The sequence below is a fragment of the Mustela putorius genome, unplaced genomic scaffold (assembly GCF_011764305.1).
Source record: "Mustela putorius furo isolate JIRA1106 unplaced genomic scaffold, ASM1176430v1.1 tig00000460_pilon_pilon_pilon, whole genome shotgun sequence".
Lineage (NCBI taxonomy): Eukaryota > Metazoa > Chordata > Mammalia > Carnivora > Mustelidae > Mustela > Mustela putorius.
This window is the reverse complement of record NW_025421389.1, coordinates 19,407,174-19,424,007: the sequence shown is the minus strand read 5'-3', so window position 1 is coordinate 19,424,007 and position 16,834 is coordinate 19,407,174. Positions and strand designations below refer to the sequence as shown.

The following is a 16,834-nucleotide window of genomic DNA, read 5'->3' as shown; positions in this document are numbered from 1 at the left end:
GAGTGAGAGGGAGAGAGCTCAGGCAGGGGGAGGAGCAGGCAGAGGTAGAGGGAAAAGCACTGAGCAGGGAGCCCAATGAGGGGCTTGATCCTAGGCCACAGGGATCCTGACCTGAGCCGAAAGCAGATGCTTAACTGACTGAGCCACCCAGGCGCCCCACAGCCATAGAGAGTTACAGAAAAGGAAACTATTGGAGCTAACAATGGAAGCAAGTCCCCAAACAATAGGTGTATATTTAAGCAAATTACAGTCCCCAGAAGGGAATATTAGGGAACCATTAAAAACGATGTTTGCAAGCATAGGAGGAAAAAAGATTTATGGTGCCCCTTAATAGTATAGGGGATATATTAATGATGTTCACTGGGAAAAGCCGGGTGAAATTTATACAGGGCAGTGAGTATCAGTGAGGAAAAACAAGCATAAGAAGAGACCATAAAATATACAAAAATATGAATTACAGCTGCCCCTCAGCAAAGTGATTTTTCTGCTGCTTTATACTTTTTCTGTACCAAATATTTTCCTCTGTTAAGCACACACTTACTTGTCCCACCATAACTTGTTCCATTGTGAAAGGAAAGAGATGAACAGACAAGAAATGAAAGCCAGAGCGGGGGAAGCAAAGACAGACACCTGCCTCAATGATATGACTTAGGTGTCCTCTCTCCAGGAGCGTCAGGATGGGGCAACTGTGTTGGGCTGAGGACCCTCGGCTGGTCATTCCTTGCTTAGCCACGACAGCCTGTGCTCTGTCTGAGGGAGAGCAGCAGAACACACACTCCGGGATGTCAAGTACAATCCCGGGTGACTCTGGGTGACCTCCGACTAGTCAGTCTTCCTGGTAATCCACCTCCCTGGAGGAGAGTTTCCAAAGACCTCTCCAGGAAACAGGATAAGTAGGAGGATCCTGGCTGCAGGGGAAGCGGGTGTTCTTTTTCAAAAATCTAGACAATCTCCTCCCCTCATCGCCATTTCCCTCTAACTCTCCGTCTGTTACAGTCCTGCTAGCAACTCATATATTTTCATTTTTATCTCTTTCAGGAAATGACCGAAATGGCCTAGATTTCAACAGGCAGGTAAGGTGTTTCAGAAACAAAACCTTTATTCTATAAATGGGGGTGGGGGGAATATATTTATATATTCTACAAATGGTGGGGGGGCGGCCACTTAGACCACATCAGGTGTGGGAGATAGAAGAAGATTATGTCAAGGTATTTATTCATAGGGTCAATAGCTTTCTGGCTTGGAAGGAGCCTTTTGTCCAGCCCCTGCCCCAGGCCACAATCCAATGTTGGGGTCTCCGCTACCCTATCAACATAGAGTGCTAACAAATGGAGCATTTGCTTAGGGTTGAATTCTAGCCTGATGTGATGCAGAATTCGAGACCATAGCTCTCTTCCCATCATGGTGTTTAGTCTGAGTTTCCTCTTGAGTGAGTTGGTCCGCGTGGACCAGTTGTACGGAGAGGACTGTATGGAGGTACCAAGGATGGAGGACCTGGGACCCTCAGGGAACTATGACTGAAAGGGGAAGACAAGGAACCAAACAGGAGGAACAGAACAAGAGGGCCCGGGACAAATTATATAATCTGGCTCTGGGTGGGGGTGGGGGTCAGTGTAGACACAAGCTTGGCATCTTTGAAGAAAACCGAGTTGTGTGGGGTTTGAATTAGTCTGGGCGGGCTTCGGGTGGAGGCAGGTGGTGCTGGACAGGGTGTGAGATGGACGGATGTGAAGGGAAGGATGGGGCAGAGGGAGAGGATTTTCCTCTTGAGATCAGGGGCTGGAGGGAAACTGAGGGACAGGGCTCGGACAGGGCGTGGTGCCCCAGCAGATGTGGGAGGGTGTGTTGGGGGGAGGAAAGCGAAGGTGGTCTGAGTGTTCTCTGCTGAAAATTTAATCGATTTCCTAAATTTGGCCAAGGTGGGTAGGGCAGGGGTACTATGCCAGGTGTGGGAATACAAAGAAAATTAAGACAGGATCTCTTCCCTGGAGGAGCGTAGCATGGGGAGAGGGAGAGAGAGAGAGAGGGAGAGGGAGAGGGAAGGAAAGAGACTCCTCAGGAAATAATCATATTACACTGGCATCCCTGCTTTGCTAGAGGTGTGTAGAAAGCCTGGTGTCCAACAGAAGGGGAAAGAGTTCATTTTCCCTGGGAGATCTGGGTAGGCTTCATGGAGGAGGTAATATTTGAATTTAGCTCGAAAGGGTGAGCAGGACTCTGTCGGGCAGAGAAGAGTGTGATGGGATGACAGAAGATCCAATGTGTGTGGGAGGGGCTTTGGAGAATCACAGTTTCCTTCTTGCTCTGATATTTTGCGTCCAAGTTTAGGTGACAGTCTGAGGTGGGACCGGAGATCAGACTCCTTTATCTATAGTGATTCAAAGTCACTACTAACGTTTCCTAAAGGGCTGGGTCCTTTCTGGGTCTATCCTTCATGGTCAGAGAGAACAATAATCTGGAGTCCAAAGCCAGAACCTCTCAGGCAGGCCCTTTCTGCGTTTTGTTCACTGTGGAAGTTGGCTGACCAGTGGAGGCCAATGACTCTCTCTGTACGCGAGGTCTGAAGCAGAGGTTTCAGATGTAGCTACAAGGAAGGACGTGCCGCCAACTTGGTTTATGAAACACCAGAAGAGCCACCAAGGGAAAAAGACAGTAGAATCAGCTTCTCAGCCATGGTCTTCGCATATGAGACACATTCTTCTCTCAGGGATAGTTTTGCCAGGTTTGCTTTCAGGGCGGGAGGACGGAGGAGATTCCCAAGGATTCTGGGATCCTGAAGGAGAGCCCTAAGCAGGCTGGGATGGGTCCTGTGCGCTGTGCTTTCCACTCTGAGAAGGCAGGATGGCAGCCTGGGACCCCCACCCGCACCCCTTCGGTGTCCCAGGCCCTTAGGAGAGGATGCATGGGGAGGAGTTCATTCCACACCGAGATGTGACCACACCAGCCCAGGCCGGAGGTGGCCTGCTCCACAGGCCCAGTGGGTTGAAGTGCCTATGTGATCTTTTGGAAGCTTGAGAAACCTCTGTGCTTGGGACAAGGCTGGGGGCAGCCCCTCTGGCCCTAGGCAGCCTCCAGAGAGGCCCCTGACCCTTTGAACATCTTTTGGGGTGTGGTTTCTCCAGCAGGCAGGAGAAAGTGTGCTGGCTTCTGCCAGGAGTGGGCCTCACTTGAGTTTGCTTCACTTAGCATGGGATGGGTTATTCCCTCCTCCCTCCCCTGGAAAGGCTTTTTGGATTTCTCATTACTGACAAGAACAGACATGACAGATCTCTCCTTTCAAGAACAGGGGAATTTTGGAGAAAGAGGCTCAGCCGGGTCACACTGCTTTATACTCTTACGCCAGAGCACTCCTCCGTTCACGCGTGTATACATCCATGCCCCCCCATACCCCCCCCTCTATGCCCCCCCTCTATGCCCCCCCCAAGGCTCCTCCCTGCTACCTGCCACTCTGTCCCTCAGTGCCATCCGACACGGACACCCACAGCTTCACATTCATTCTGGCCCCCTGCAGACCTATAGGGGGGGCCCCAGGATCTCTCAAGCCACTGCATTGATGGTCATACCTCCACACGTCACCAGGAGGGAAGTAAACCAACATTCGCTGTCTGCCACGCTCTATGCAAGGGGCTTTGGGTACTTTATCTCATCAAATTCTCGCTCTAAACCATAGGTTAGTATCCCCATTGGACAGGTGAGGAAGGGGCCTCCCAGGCAGCCCCACCTTTTTTTTTGGGCAAAGGATTTGGGAGATTAACTGATGTGCTGAAGGTCACATGACTGGCCAACCGGCAGAGCTAGGACGCGAACCCACATCCCTTGGACACCAGAGCCCATCTTTCCCATGATGTCCTGCTGCATCCTTCTCTACATTCTCTCCGCTCTCCGCTCCCGGCACACACGCCATCCTCAGGGAGAGGCCTGGGACCCAGAGGCTGAGCGTGACCTCACTGTGACTAACTGGGAGGAAATGGGCGGCAGAGGGTGTGGAGAAGGGAAGAAAGGGTGGTTGTGTAGGAGCAGCCTGGTATGGTACAAAGAAGGGGTTGGCAGATGCCGAGAGCAAAGGATGAGCTGCTGCCCTTGGTGAAGCCCCAGCTGGGAAGCCTCAAGCCAGTTGGTGCAACTGGGAGTTGCAACCAGGTCTTGGCTAGACAGTCCTACAGTTGCGTGAGCAAGGGACGCTGGCTCATCAGGAAGTTTTTCGAACTGAGCCTGTTCACTTCCTGGTCCCAGGAAAGCAGCCTGAGCCTGTGTGGAGAATTGTGGGAAGACCCAGGGACCCAGGGCCAGTGCTGCCTGCTGCCCCGGGAAGGATGAGCAAGTGGAGAGGCAACAGGATAAGACCAGATCCCTGGCCGGGAAGGCGGGTGTCCTGGTGCCAACGTGTTTCTCTACCTCTCCCTAGTCGTTGCCCTTAGACAAACCCCTTCATCTTCCCGGGCCTCAGTTTCCTCTCACATACAGTGAAGACGTTTGCATGAGGAGATCTCTCAGTCTGTCTGTTATGGCCCCTTGTTTCTTCCCTGCCCTATTCCGACTGGTTGGCTTGACTCCCACTCTCCTTTCATTTCTTTCTCTGAAGAGAAATAGGGGAGACTGTCCGACCATTTTTTCACCCTGAGCGGGAGACTGTGGGGGGGAAGGAAATATATCCCATGATATCTTTCCAGTCTTTATGATTTTGTGTCATCCAGTGAAAAGAACCATTTGAAATGTAGGGGCAGAGGCAGAAGGACCCAGCAGGCTGGCTGTGGGGCCCATCGTTCATTCTTTGAATATTTAGTCATTCTGAAGCTTTGGGTAGAGGGTGTGAGGAGTAAGAAGATAAGTTACAAAACTGTGCAGTGAATTCTGTGAGAGACCAGTAGAGCTGGGCTCCTGGATCCCTGCCCGAGGATATCACCAAAGAGATGGTGTCTGAACTGGGGGATAGGGGAGGAGTAAGGAATTTGACTGGCGGAGAAGGGTGGCAAGAATATTCCAGGCATAGGAGCCCATGAGGGCTCACTTGAGAGAGGGCATGGCTTCAGGGGAAGTGTGAGAAGATGAACACGGCGGGAGATGAGAAAGGTGAAGTTAGAGTCGTGGGTCGGGCCAAGTTGTGAAGAACTTTGAATGCACTGCAAGGAATTTTCTCTTGTGGGCAGCAGGGAGCCACTAGGTGTTTTCCAGCGTGACTAGTTTCATTTAATGGAAGGGCATTAGAGGGGTGTGGGTGAGAGGGGAAGGAAGGGTGAGGAGAGGCCTGATGGAATGCTGTTGTGGTAGGAAGAAGTGGGCAAACCTCAGAAGAAGGATGAGAGCAAAGAGGTCAAGCACGTGAACACAGAGTCAGACCGCCTGGGCTGGAAGCATGGCCGTGTGGCCTTGGGAAAATTCCTCACCACCTATGTTCCTCAGTCTCCTCATCTGGAAAATGGGGAGAATAATGGTACCTATCTCACAGAGCTGTTGCAAGTCAAATGAGAGTGTGTGTGCCTTTTAGGTAAGTGTCTAGAACATGTAAACTGTGTAAGTATTTGCTATTTTTATGACCGTGTTAGGATGCATTGGAGAGACCCAGATTTGAGAGAGAGGGAGACGGTCTCTGATGGACAGTCAAGAGGATTTTGGCAACAGCTTGGACTACATGGCAAAGGAAGGGTCCAGCATAATTCTTAGATTTCTAGCTTGGGATGCTAAGCATTAGAGGGACTGCAAGCAGAGCTCAGGAGATCGGGAGGTAGAACAAGTATGTCCAGATGATGGGAGGAGCTGAAGGCAGAGAACGGGCTATAGGTACCAGTAACACAGAGAGAAACTGGGATGTGGGGCCCAGGGGAGAGGTCGGGATGCATACCGGGGAGTCACCACTGAATTGAAGCAGTGGGAGTGAGGGAGGTCCCCTGGAGATGGTGTGCAGAAGGGGATGGGGACCCTGGGAAGACCTGCAGAGGAATCACGTGTGGAATGGGCTGAGGAGTGGGTGCCTGTAGACGAGATGAACAAGGAAGATTGGTCAAAGGGGTGGGGAGGAGAACCACACCCACAAAGGAGAGATCTTCATAGCACGGGGGGAGAGCCACAGTGTGGAGGACTGCAAAGGTGTTGTAGGGCCTGAAGCTTGAACACGGGTTCACATCGTGGTGTCTGTGCTAAGAGCAGATGCCAGATTGCTGCAGGCGGGGGGCGAGCTGGAGTTACGGAAATGACAGAGATGTGCTCATGCGGTGACAAAGGGGTGGGGTATTGGCCTAAAGTGGAGACAGTGTATGGGGAAGGCTTTGGAAGATGAGGGAGACCTCGGTGGGTGTGGGCGTGTGGCGGGTTAGGAAATGCCATCAGCATAGGAGACAGAAAAGAGAGAATGCGGACAGAGGACAGACCCACTGGAGGGTGTAGCCTAGGAGAGAAGCAGGACTCATCTGAGAGGGTAGCAGGACTGGGTGCCCTGTTGGTGAGTTCAGAAGCCCAGGGGACAGCTCTCTGTCACCATTGCCCACTCTTTGGACCAACAGCTACCTTCAGAAGGATGTCGGAAGGTAGAATTGGCTTCCAGGGGCTTGGAAAGTCCATGGGGACAGGGGCACCCTTGGGAAGCCTCATGCTGTGCTGTCCTGGTGACTCCTTGCTTCCCACGGGCCACGAGTTTCTGCCGGACAGATCAGAGCAATGTTTCTATGTGTGTTGTTGAGTGACATCTTGCTGGATGCTAGAGTTCTCTGAGGCCAGAAGGATATCGGACGCAAGTTGGCAGGTGTCCTCGTCCCTAAGCTTCCTGCCACCAAAGCTGAGAATCAGTGGCTGGAGGTTTTCTCTCTGTCCTAGGCTTGACGGCTTTCTCAGCTCACCTGCACGAATAGATGACTGCCCCATGCCCGCCATGCCCGCCATGCCAGCTAGCTGGGAGCAGTTGCCCCCGCGTGCCCCCACACAGCATTAAGCTTTACGTTGGATGGGATGTTCCTTCTTTCTGGAGCGTGAACCACCAGGGTTTTCTGGCTGCTCCCAGGACGTGTTGATTTGTAGTATTTAATCGGCTCAGTGGGGCGTCTTCTCCAAAATTATCTAAAATCAACAAAATTCAGCCTAAGGGAATTAGGAGCCTCTGAGGGTCCAGAATGACAGAAAGACTTTTCCAGGGGGGCCCACGAGGGGAATGCAGGCCAGGACAGACCAGGCTCTCAGGCTGGCAGGGGAGGGCCCGCCGGGACGGCACAGTCAGCACTCTCCCCTGGGCGCTCAGGGAGCAGCCTCGGGAGAGCTGGCACCAGAGCTGCCAAGCTCCAGACAGCAAGGGGAGGAAGTGATTGACCAAGTTTGACCATTTCATACCGTGGACCCTGACTTCCCTGGCTAGTTAGGAGTCAGAGGGACTAGAACATGGGTCCTGCCCAGCCAGTGGGGAAGAAAATGCAGGGGAGGGAAGGGAAGTCCCCGGCACTGGAATATTCATGCCAGTGGGGCTGGTTTTGCAAGTCTCAGCCAAGCAGGCACACGTTGCCAGGCAGAGGTCAGGGTGATGAGCTGGGGGTTGGGGGGGCTCTGAGATCCCCCTGCAGGACCCTCAGGGGGTGGGGATTAAGGATGGCAAAGCTGTTGATCCTCTGAGGCTTGTTTCTCTCTGCAGGGCACTCAGCTTCTGGTTCCATGCTTCCAAGTGGAGATGGGATTCCGGGGGTGCGGGGGCAGGCTAAGAGACAGAAGAAGATGAGAAGCCAGCAAACTGCATTTTGCCCAACCTCAAGTGTTGAGACGTAGCATCCTTCATTTTTACCCCTCTGAGGTGCCGAAGTAATTGAAAATCAAATATAGGAGCCTGGCGGAACTGTGTTGGGGACGTAATTTTGATTCAGGGCCACAGTGGGCTTCCAAAGACCTTATTTCAGGATTAAATTCAGCCACGAGGCACAGGTAGATCTGGGGGAGGACAGACCTTAAAGTCCCCTGCTAGCCAACAGGCAGGTCTGAACAGAGGGACCAGAAGGGACCAACCCCCACACACCCACTTCCTTCTAAAACTGTGGTTCTCAGCCTTATCAGACCCAATGTCCCTTGGAACGAGGATTCTAGAAAGCCCCCTGAATCTCCTAGAATGGAATTTATAGAAAACACAAGTAAACAACTACAGGGATGCTCTGATCCAAATAAAAGAAGGAGAAAAAATTTAAAATAAAATAATAGCTATTTCAGCAAGCAAATCCTTGGGTGTGCTCCCCGGGAAGGTTCAATGGGCTAGTAGCAGGCTAGTGCCCAGGCAACAGACCAAATACAGACTGGTAATGGTATGTTCTATTGGCAGCTCAAAAGCCATGATTTTCCAAAATGTTAACTCTCCTAAGATAAAAATCTTTCCTCAATTCACACCAAAAATGGCATCCCCAGAAAAAAGCCAGTGCCTATTAAAAGTATACAAAAGATACTTGGTACTCATATAACAACAACAAAAAAAAACAAAAACAAAAAAACAAAAAACAGTACTGGGCTTTCAGAATTAGAGGCAGGCTGCTCCCTGACACAGATGTCCGATGGGGCATTTGGAAGTTGAATGAAAGTTGCCTGGAGCATAAGTGCTTCTCGTTCAGTCCCCTTCTGCATTGCGGCAGGTCTAGAGTGCCTGCCTTCTGCTCAGTAAATGCAAATCAAGCCTCCCCAGGAGCCAGAAGAACCACCCACAGGTTTCAGAAAACGATTTCCAGGTTGGCCGTCATCCCCAGTGAGGATAGTGGACCCACCAGGGAGACAGGTCGCTTCCACCAGGAGAGCAAGGTTTACCCGTGGCTGCGGTCCTTCCACGGAGAGATCCAAGGTGGTGGAAAACAGAGGCTCTCCGCCCTGTTGGGAGACACCCCAGAAAGAACACACCCAGCCTCTGCCCTCGGAGAACGGACTTGCTATCCCGTGAGAGAGGCAGGTCTGAGAAATTCCTAAATATGTCAGAACAAGGGCCCTGTCAGGGGATAAGCTGGGCTCGTAGAATGGCTTAGGTTGTTGTACCTCAGAATTAATTTGCAGGCAGGAGGTGACGGGTAAGATTCAATTCCGTTCTCCAGAGGGATTTCCCCACTGTGGTCAAGATAATACAAGAATAATTGTATTTACTGGATCCTGCCCGTGTGCAGGCACCGAGTACAAAATCCATTATTAGCTATTATCATAGTGCCAAATATCCCTTATTCCATTTAATACTTTTGGCAACCCTTTAAGACAGATGGGATCATTCCAGGTTTAGAGATAAGGAAACCGAGGTGCTGAGTGGTTAAGGAATTTTCCCACAGTCACGCCGTCCAGAAGCGAGTTAAAAGCCAGGCCCACCGGACTCCAGACGGCCCAGCCTTGCCCCCTCCATGGCCCGGCTTGTCTTGAGGGGGCATCAGACAGTGGGGCTGAGCCGATTGTACTGGTCCTCCTATTCCTCATCCGAAGCCGAGAGCAGTGAGAGTGTCTCCTTCCTAGGCATGTCGTAAGGAGTAATTACGGCTGAGATTTATAACTCCAAATAGTTTCTGACATACGGTAATCGACCCATAAACATTAGCTCCTATTACTTTCTGATGCACGAGAACCCATAATTTTCTCGTCCTCTCCTCTCCCTGTGTGGCTGCGGAGCTGGGCTCGTACCAGTTTAGATGAGCTGCAGATGCTACTAGAATGGTAATTCTTTTTTTTTTTTTTAAAGATTTTATTTATTTATTTGATAGAGAGAGATCACAAGCAGGCAGACAGGCAGGCAGAGAGAGAGAGAGGAGGAAGCAGGCTCCCTGCTGAGCAGAGAGCCCGATGCGGGACTCGATCCCAGGACCCTGGGATCATGACCTGAGCCGAAGGCAGCGGCTTAACCCACTGAGCCACCCAGGCGCCCCTAGAATGGTAATTCTTTTCTGAGTTCCCTGAGCTCTCAAGCTGAGCCCCCTTCCCCCCAACCCCAAGCTTGGGTGGGAAGCCGTGATAAGTGTCTTTGTTTTTGGAGAGGTGGGAACTTGTCTTCCTTTGCCAGCCACACTTGGCTCTCTCTGGCCTCACGTGCAGCTGTTTTCGCATGTGTGGCCCCCGGCGTCGGCCCCTGTACTGGATGGACCAAGACTTGTTGAGAGCAGGGTGGCCAGGCGCACATCGGAGTGGCTGTGGATTCTCAGGAGGCCTGTCCCTTGTACACTCCAGGTTACCCAATGGTGCCAACACCAGCGCAAAGCCCCTCTGGGGCCCCAGCCCGGGCCCTGGCTGGATGGGGGCATAGAGGTGGGCTGTTTCTCTCTGTGCAGGTGTGGGATGGAGAGCAGCGGGGTGACGAGGCCAGCATCCGAACCCTCTGATTCTGCAGGGATACGAAGGAGGACTTCCCTTGGGATCTCAGTGAGCTGCCTTTGGTGCATGCAGACTGCTGAAGGGACAGCCCCTCCCCCTCTCATGTCGGAGTATTTTTGGAGCAACCATATTGAAAGGGAAGACGGATTTGGCCCCAGCTGCAGAAGCCAATACTTCTGAGTCCTCAGCTTCATAGCCCCACTGGGTTGAGTCCTTCATAAGTAGTAGCTCATTTAAACCTGTCAGCCCAACCCAGGACAGTAGCTTTTCTGCTCTTCATTTTACAGATGGAGAAACTGAGTTTCCAAAAGGTCAAGGGACTTGCTTAGAGCAGGATTCAAACCGAGGATGATGGAATGTGTTGGGCACTTTACATAGAGTTGTGTCTTGTTCGCTCTTACTTAATTCTTACGACAGCCCGGTGAGGTGAGCATTATTATTCCCATTAGATAGCTGGGGAAACTATAAGTCAGAGGTTAAGTAAGTTACCCAAGGTGGGGCTCAGATACACAATAGGTCTGTCTGACTGTACCCCGCTGCGAGAGAGAGCGAGTGAGAGGGCGCTCTTGCCAGTGAGAGATGACCTCATGTAACCCAGAGACCCTCATTTGACACCCTTACAGTACTTTTCCACATTTCCAGAGCCTTCTCACTCATCCCGGCTGCTGCAGACCTCTCATGGCCGCGGCTTGCCAGCTAGGATGGCAGAGATAGCATCTGCCGGCTCAGGGAAGGGTGCCAGGTAAAGGGTGGGGTGAAGAAGGGTTCCCACCCAGAGGGTTCCCCTGGCCCCACGAGAAGCACCCCCTCCCTAGGCCTGTGCGTGAGAAGGGTACAGGTTGAGGAGTGTTTGCCTGGGTATGTGCCTGCAGGGTAGGGGTGGGACCTGGCTTTCTCTCTGCCCCCGAGTCACAGGGCTGTCAAGGCAGCTCTAGTAACCAAGAAATTACTTCTCCCAGACTCCCAGCTGCAGCTGAAAATACACTTTCTCCATCTCCAACTTCCTTCTCCTGGTCCAGCCCCGAGAATGGCTTTGGAGGCTGCTCCCAGGGCTCAGGAGCTGCTCCTATCTATGTAGCTGTTCAGTTCCCTAAAATGGTCAAGGGACTTGCAGGTAGGTGGTCAAGCCAGGGCGTATTCATGAAGCTTACCTTGATTCAGCATCTCCTTGCTAACAGGCGCTGTGTTCAGTGCCGTCTGCTGTCTCCAAACACAGCTCGTTCTGCTCATTGCAGCTGCCCTCCACCGTTCCCGTAGCCCGCCCCCCTCCCCCGACCTCCACTGCTTGGGATCATAGCAAGTGTTAGGACTCCCCTCCCTCTGCCCTATGTGGCTACTAAAATCCCCTTAGCTCGCAACCCCCAAGGATCCTTGGTTTACATCCTGTTTTGCTTTGGTTTCTTGGCCACTCCTCCCCAGGGCTGGCGCCCAGATTTTGCTGGTATGGACTGATGCAGGTTTGTCCCTGCTTTGAGGCTCACAGATGACCGTGTGCTGGTCAGAGGTCCAGCTCCAGCTTCCCACAGACCTGGATTCGAATCTTGGCTCTACCAACTGGCCCTGTGTCATCTGGTCACTTCACTCTCTGCCTCAGTTTCTGCCTCTGTAAAATGGGAGGAAATGATAGCAAGAATCTTAGAGCATTGTTAGGAGGAGGTTTCAATGAGATTTTTGAAAGGAAAGTATCTGGGACACAGTAAATGAGTAAATTGGTGTTGTCGCCGCAACACTGGCCTGGGGGCCGGGGTTTCACCTTTTTCCAGATGGCAGTTCTGTTCAGTTTCCCCCAACCACTGGCCTCCCTCTGAGGTTCTTCCCTGTGCCCTGGGATCTGACTCAGCCTGTTACTAGAGCAATATAAGAAAAATATGCCAGAGGGGCACCTGGTTGGTTCAGCGGGTTAAGCCTCTGCCTTCGGCTCAGGTCATGATCCCAGAGACCTGGGATCGAGCCCTGCATGGGCCTCTCTGCTCAGCAGGGAGCCTGCTTCCCACCCGCCTCTGCCTGCCTCTCTGCCTTCTTGTGATCTCTGACTGTCAAATAAATAAATAAAATCTTAAAAGAAAAAAGAAAAATATGCCAGACTTCGTCTCTGCCAGGTAAACACAGGTCTGTCTCACAATCTCACTAAACCTAAGAGGGAGGTTCCTGATATGCACTAAGATTTTATAAACTAAATCTTATTTTTCTTCACCAAGAGAGCCTGCTATTTAAAGGAATACTAGACTGAATTTTTTTTTTCTTTTTTTAACTTAAAGACTGTATTTATTTATTTGAGAGAGAGAGAGAGAGAGAGAGAGAGAATGAGCAGGGGGAAATGAGAGGGAGAGGGAGAAGCAGACTCCCCCCTGAGTGCAGAGCCCTACATGGGACTCTATCCCTAAGATCACGACCTGAGCCAAAGTCAGACACTTAACAGACGGATCCACCCCGGGCGCCCCTAGACTGAATCTTTTCAAATAATGAAAAATGCCTTTTTACAGTCCATTAGAACCAAAGGTCATCTGTAGGATTTATTTGCTTAAAGTGAGTTATATATTAATTAGTTCCCCCACCCCCACCCCAGTGACATCTCTCAGAGAAGGTATGTGATCCTAACAGGAACAATGTTTCAACTTGACCCCATCTTTCTGGGTGGGCTCTTCTGAGGACTGGGAAGTAGGTTTCGTAGACCACTTGCGTAGCCCGTAAATGAAGCCTGGAAAGATTTGGACACCCAGTCACTGGGGGTAAATGTGGATTTGTGCAGCAGGCAGGGATGGGGTGCTTCTGTGCCCCCTAGCTCTGGATTGGGACCCTCAAAGAGAGGAGTTGCTAGCGCAAGAGCTAGCAGGCCGGAACAAGTTAATAGCACTCTGCCTGCCTGGAGAGACAATGCAGCTGCCCAAAGGCAAGGTCTCTTCCTCTTTGACATGAACCAGAGCAAACTTCCTTTCTGAGGGCTTGGTGCTTCCCCTTTGCACTCAGCCTGGTAGCACTGAGGGCAGATTCCTGGCTAGCAGGGCACTTTCCAGAGTGTGGCCTTGCCCAGGGGCCCAGGAGGGACGGACACTTTTTTGGTATAAAGCAGGAGGACCCAGGGGTTGGCCTTTGCCCAGGATCGGGCAACCCAGCAAGGGTCTAGCATTGTCTGGGAACACTCAGGCATGCTTCAGAGGGAAGAGGATCCGAGAGTCCAGCTTCCCAAGAGGTTGTCAGGTTCCCTCTCTCCCCGATCCCAAAGACATCTAAGTACTGGATGCTTCAGAGAATCAAGGAGAATCCTTTTCGAGGGGATGGAGGTGTATAGAAGGTAGAGAGGAAAGAGAATTACAGACATCCTGACTGTTTGGAGCGAGCTCTGGCACCAACGTTTACCACTCTCTCTCACATACACACCCTCTCCCCCTCTGCCCCTCCCCCCACCATCAGGCTTTCATTCACATTTCCACACCCAGCTCAAATGTCTCCTTCTCCAGGCAGCCCCCCAGGGACACCCCCTCCAACTTCTGTATCTCAACAGCCTCCTACTGTGAGTGGGTCTCCCTCCTGGACTGGACTGTGAACTACTTGAGGAAAGGCTCTGCATTTTTATTTATTGCAGTAGAGCAGTTCCTGGCAGTGTGGACATTCAGCAAGTGTGTCCTAAATGAACAGATTGAGGGATAGTCAGTGTGAATCTGTCTGCCTTGCCACCCATCCCTCGGTCCTGAGTGCCATGAGTTCTGGTCTCTCTGCTTTTTCAGGGCCTTCTCTTCCTCCTGCTGCCCTGCTCCCTGTCATCTTTTCCTCAGCAAGTGAGTCCCCCAAACTCACCCCTTTCCCCAGGAAGGGGAGCTTGTTGGGATTATGCGAATAGAGTCATGTCGTGGGCTCCATCCAGTCCCGGATGCATATTTCCTAACGCTGCTTGCTGGCTGGCCCCCCCCCCCCCCCCCCCCCCCCCGGAGCCCTTGGCTGAGGCCCGGTGTTTTAAACTCTTTGAGGCTGGGCTTCAGCACCAAGCCCCTGAGCCCAAACCAGAGCGGGGCCCCCTAACAAAATGTTCCTTGGGGGTAATGAGGCTCTCCTGGGCCTGCCCTCTCCTGGCCGGTTCTTGGAAACGTGGGGGTTGGGTCATCCAGTGACACCTGAGAGCACTGTGACTATTTTTCATCAGCAAATTTGGGACGATCCTCTAACCCCAGAGTGAGTCAAAGATACACTGAGTCTGAGAGCCAAAGGGTCCCATAGGTCAGAAGTGCCCTGTTCCTGGAACGGCTCCCCAGATGGCTAACCATCCCCCCTGCCCCAAAGGCTTTTTCTTCCTCCTCCCTTCTACCTTGTATGTCAAGACACTTACTTATCCATGATATAACATCTTACGGCTAAGCTTTGTTTTAGTGACATGTTAAAAGGAGAAAATGGAGCAAATTTTTATAAAGCTTAATATATTCTGTTTTTACCATCTGAGATTTTGCTTTTTTTTTTTTTTTTTTTTTTTTTTTTTTTTTTGGTGTTTAAGTATTAATTGTATGTAATGGAATGCTTTCACACCCCTGTTAGACGGCCCTTCACCCCATGTCTGCCAAAGCTCACCCAGGGTTTCCGGCCCCACTACCCAAAGTGCAGCCCGCTCCAGGGTTGGGGGGATGGCACCGTCAGGCCATTTTTTTCTCCTGTTAGTCAACCTCCCCTGTGGTCATCAGCTCTGGAGTAGTCACTCTGCTTGCCTTAGCTCCAGAGCTCTCGTCCTTCCACTTTACCTGACAACAGTTTAATATTTGAGAAGAGCTATCACCCCGAAATCTCGCCCTTGATAGGCGGATATACGGAAGTACCCAAATGATTCCACATATCAGGTTTCTTTCTGAAAGCAATGACACACATAATACAGGAATACCTTCTGGTTGTAAAAAAAAAAAAAAAAATTAATAATAGAGATGAAAAGGAAGACTTTTGATCGCTGTCCCATCTCAGGCCTCTTCCCAGAAGTAACTCCTGCTCCCGGTGTGGCGCGGATACGCCTAAAAGACTTCTCTTTCTGTGCTTGCAGGGACATGGGTGCAGATGGGAATGTAGAAATGCTGGTGGGTTTTTAAAAAATGCAAATACATGTCCATATACAAGTATAAAATATACTGTGTATATTCTTCTGAAACTTTCTTCTTCCACTTAAAGATGGGATTTATAGATTGTTTCATGGCAATACGTATCGTTATCTGATTTTTGTTAATGACCACGTCACAATCTATGTTCCAGTGTAATTTTCATTTTTATTACCCTAGCAATGGACAGGAGGCCGTTTTAAGGATTTTTTTTTTTACAGAGCTCTCATGACCTCTTTGAACTCCTATGTGCCTTGATGCCTTTGCATATACATATATTTTGCTGTACCAATCTTTAAGCGTAATATCCACAGGTGTGCAACATTCAATTGTCAGATGACATCTGGTTATAGGCCAGAGCACAGTGGGGTCCCTTGTTCATTCGCTCATCCATTTCCTCATTCAACAAACTTTTACTGAGCAGGTACTCTGTGTTATGCCCTGTGTTAAGCACAGACAAGCCTGTAACCCGCCCCTCTTCATGGAACTTACACGGTCAAACAGGGGAACCTCCCTCGATCCTCTGTTTCCGTTAGGAGCGCCTAGCCTACAGATTGTTTTAAAAGATAATAATATCACACTGTCAACTTACATGCTCTTAGAATTCATTAATGTCTCTCCAGTATTTTTAATATTAACTGTTGTCTCAACTTGTACAGCTAATTTTCATATTCTAAGTAAAGTCTTCTTCTATTTGCTCCTACGTTTTTATCTGATTACTTTCTTCCCATCCTTCCATAGCTTCACGCTTTTTTTTTCTTCTTCTTCTTTTTTTTAATCTTGATCTCTTGGGGCCGAGGACCAGGTAGTGCTGCTGCCTGCCCCTCATATGGACATTTATGAAGGCTGTAAGCTTCAGCTTCATCCGAATTACGGATCACATTCTTAGCAAGACCGGACCACGCACAGAGTCCTATGGCATGCCGTGGGAGACGTCCCTCCTGGATGGCAGTGATCTGTTAATGAGTCCTGTCTCCACCATATGACCCGATCTTGACTTTCAGGGTTATACAGGCATGCCTGTATACATGGGTCCCTATACACACGCTTACAAAAAGTAACAATGGCGTTCGCCTGACCATCATTTCAAGGAACCCTATGGGAAAGGAAATCAGCCGACTTTGGCGTGGCTTTTTAAGGCTGCGTGATACAGTGGAAAGAGGGTTCTGGATCCAGTCAGGCCTAGGTTCATTATTCCGCCTCTGCCACTTCTGGTTGTAGGGCCTTTGGGAGGGCATCTGACTTCTCTGAGACCCAGTGTCCTGTATTCTAGGATTGTCGGAAGCATTTCTGCATTAATCCCCCCACGGATCTAATCCGCACCTACTGAGTAACAGGTTATCACGCTCTGCTGGGCAGGCCAGAACAAGCAGGACTGGTCTCTCGGTAATGAACGTGCCCCATCATTATCTTCATGTTGTCTGGGGGGGCAAAAGCAAGGAACACCTTCCCTGGAATATATTGCATAGACATTTAGCCCAAGT

General features: G+C 50.7%; 1 protein-coding gene across 2 annotated transcripts in view; it reads left to right on the top strand.

Annotated features, from left to right (window-relative positions):
- LOC101679841 (POU domain, class 2, transcription factor 3) overlaps positions 1-16,834 on the top strand; it is a 103,544-nt gene that overhangs the window by 57,155 nt on the left and 29,555 nt on the right. For both annotated transcript variants that reach the window (XM_013054967.2, XM_013054964.2), the window contains one exon: positions 1,039-1,073. In XM_013054967.2, the coding sequence (XP_012910421.2) occupies positions 1,039-1,073 (35 nt within the window). The remainder of the gene's footprint in view (positions 1-1,038; positions 1,074-16,834) is intronic.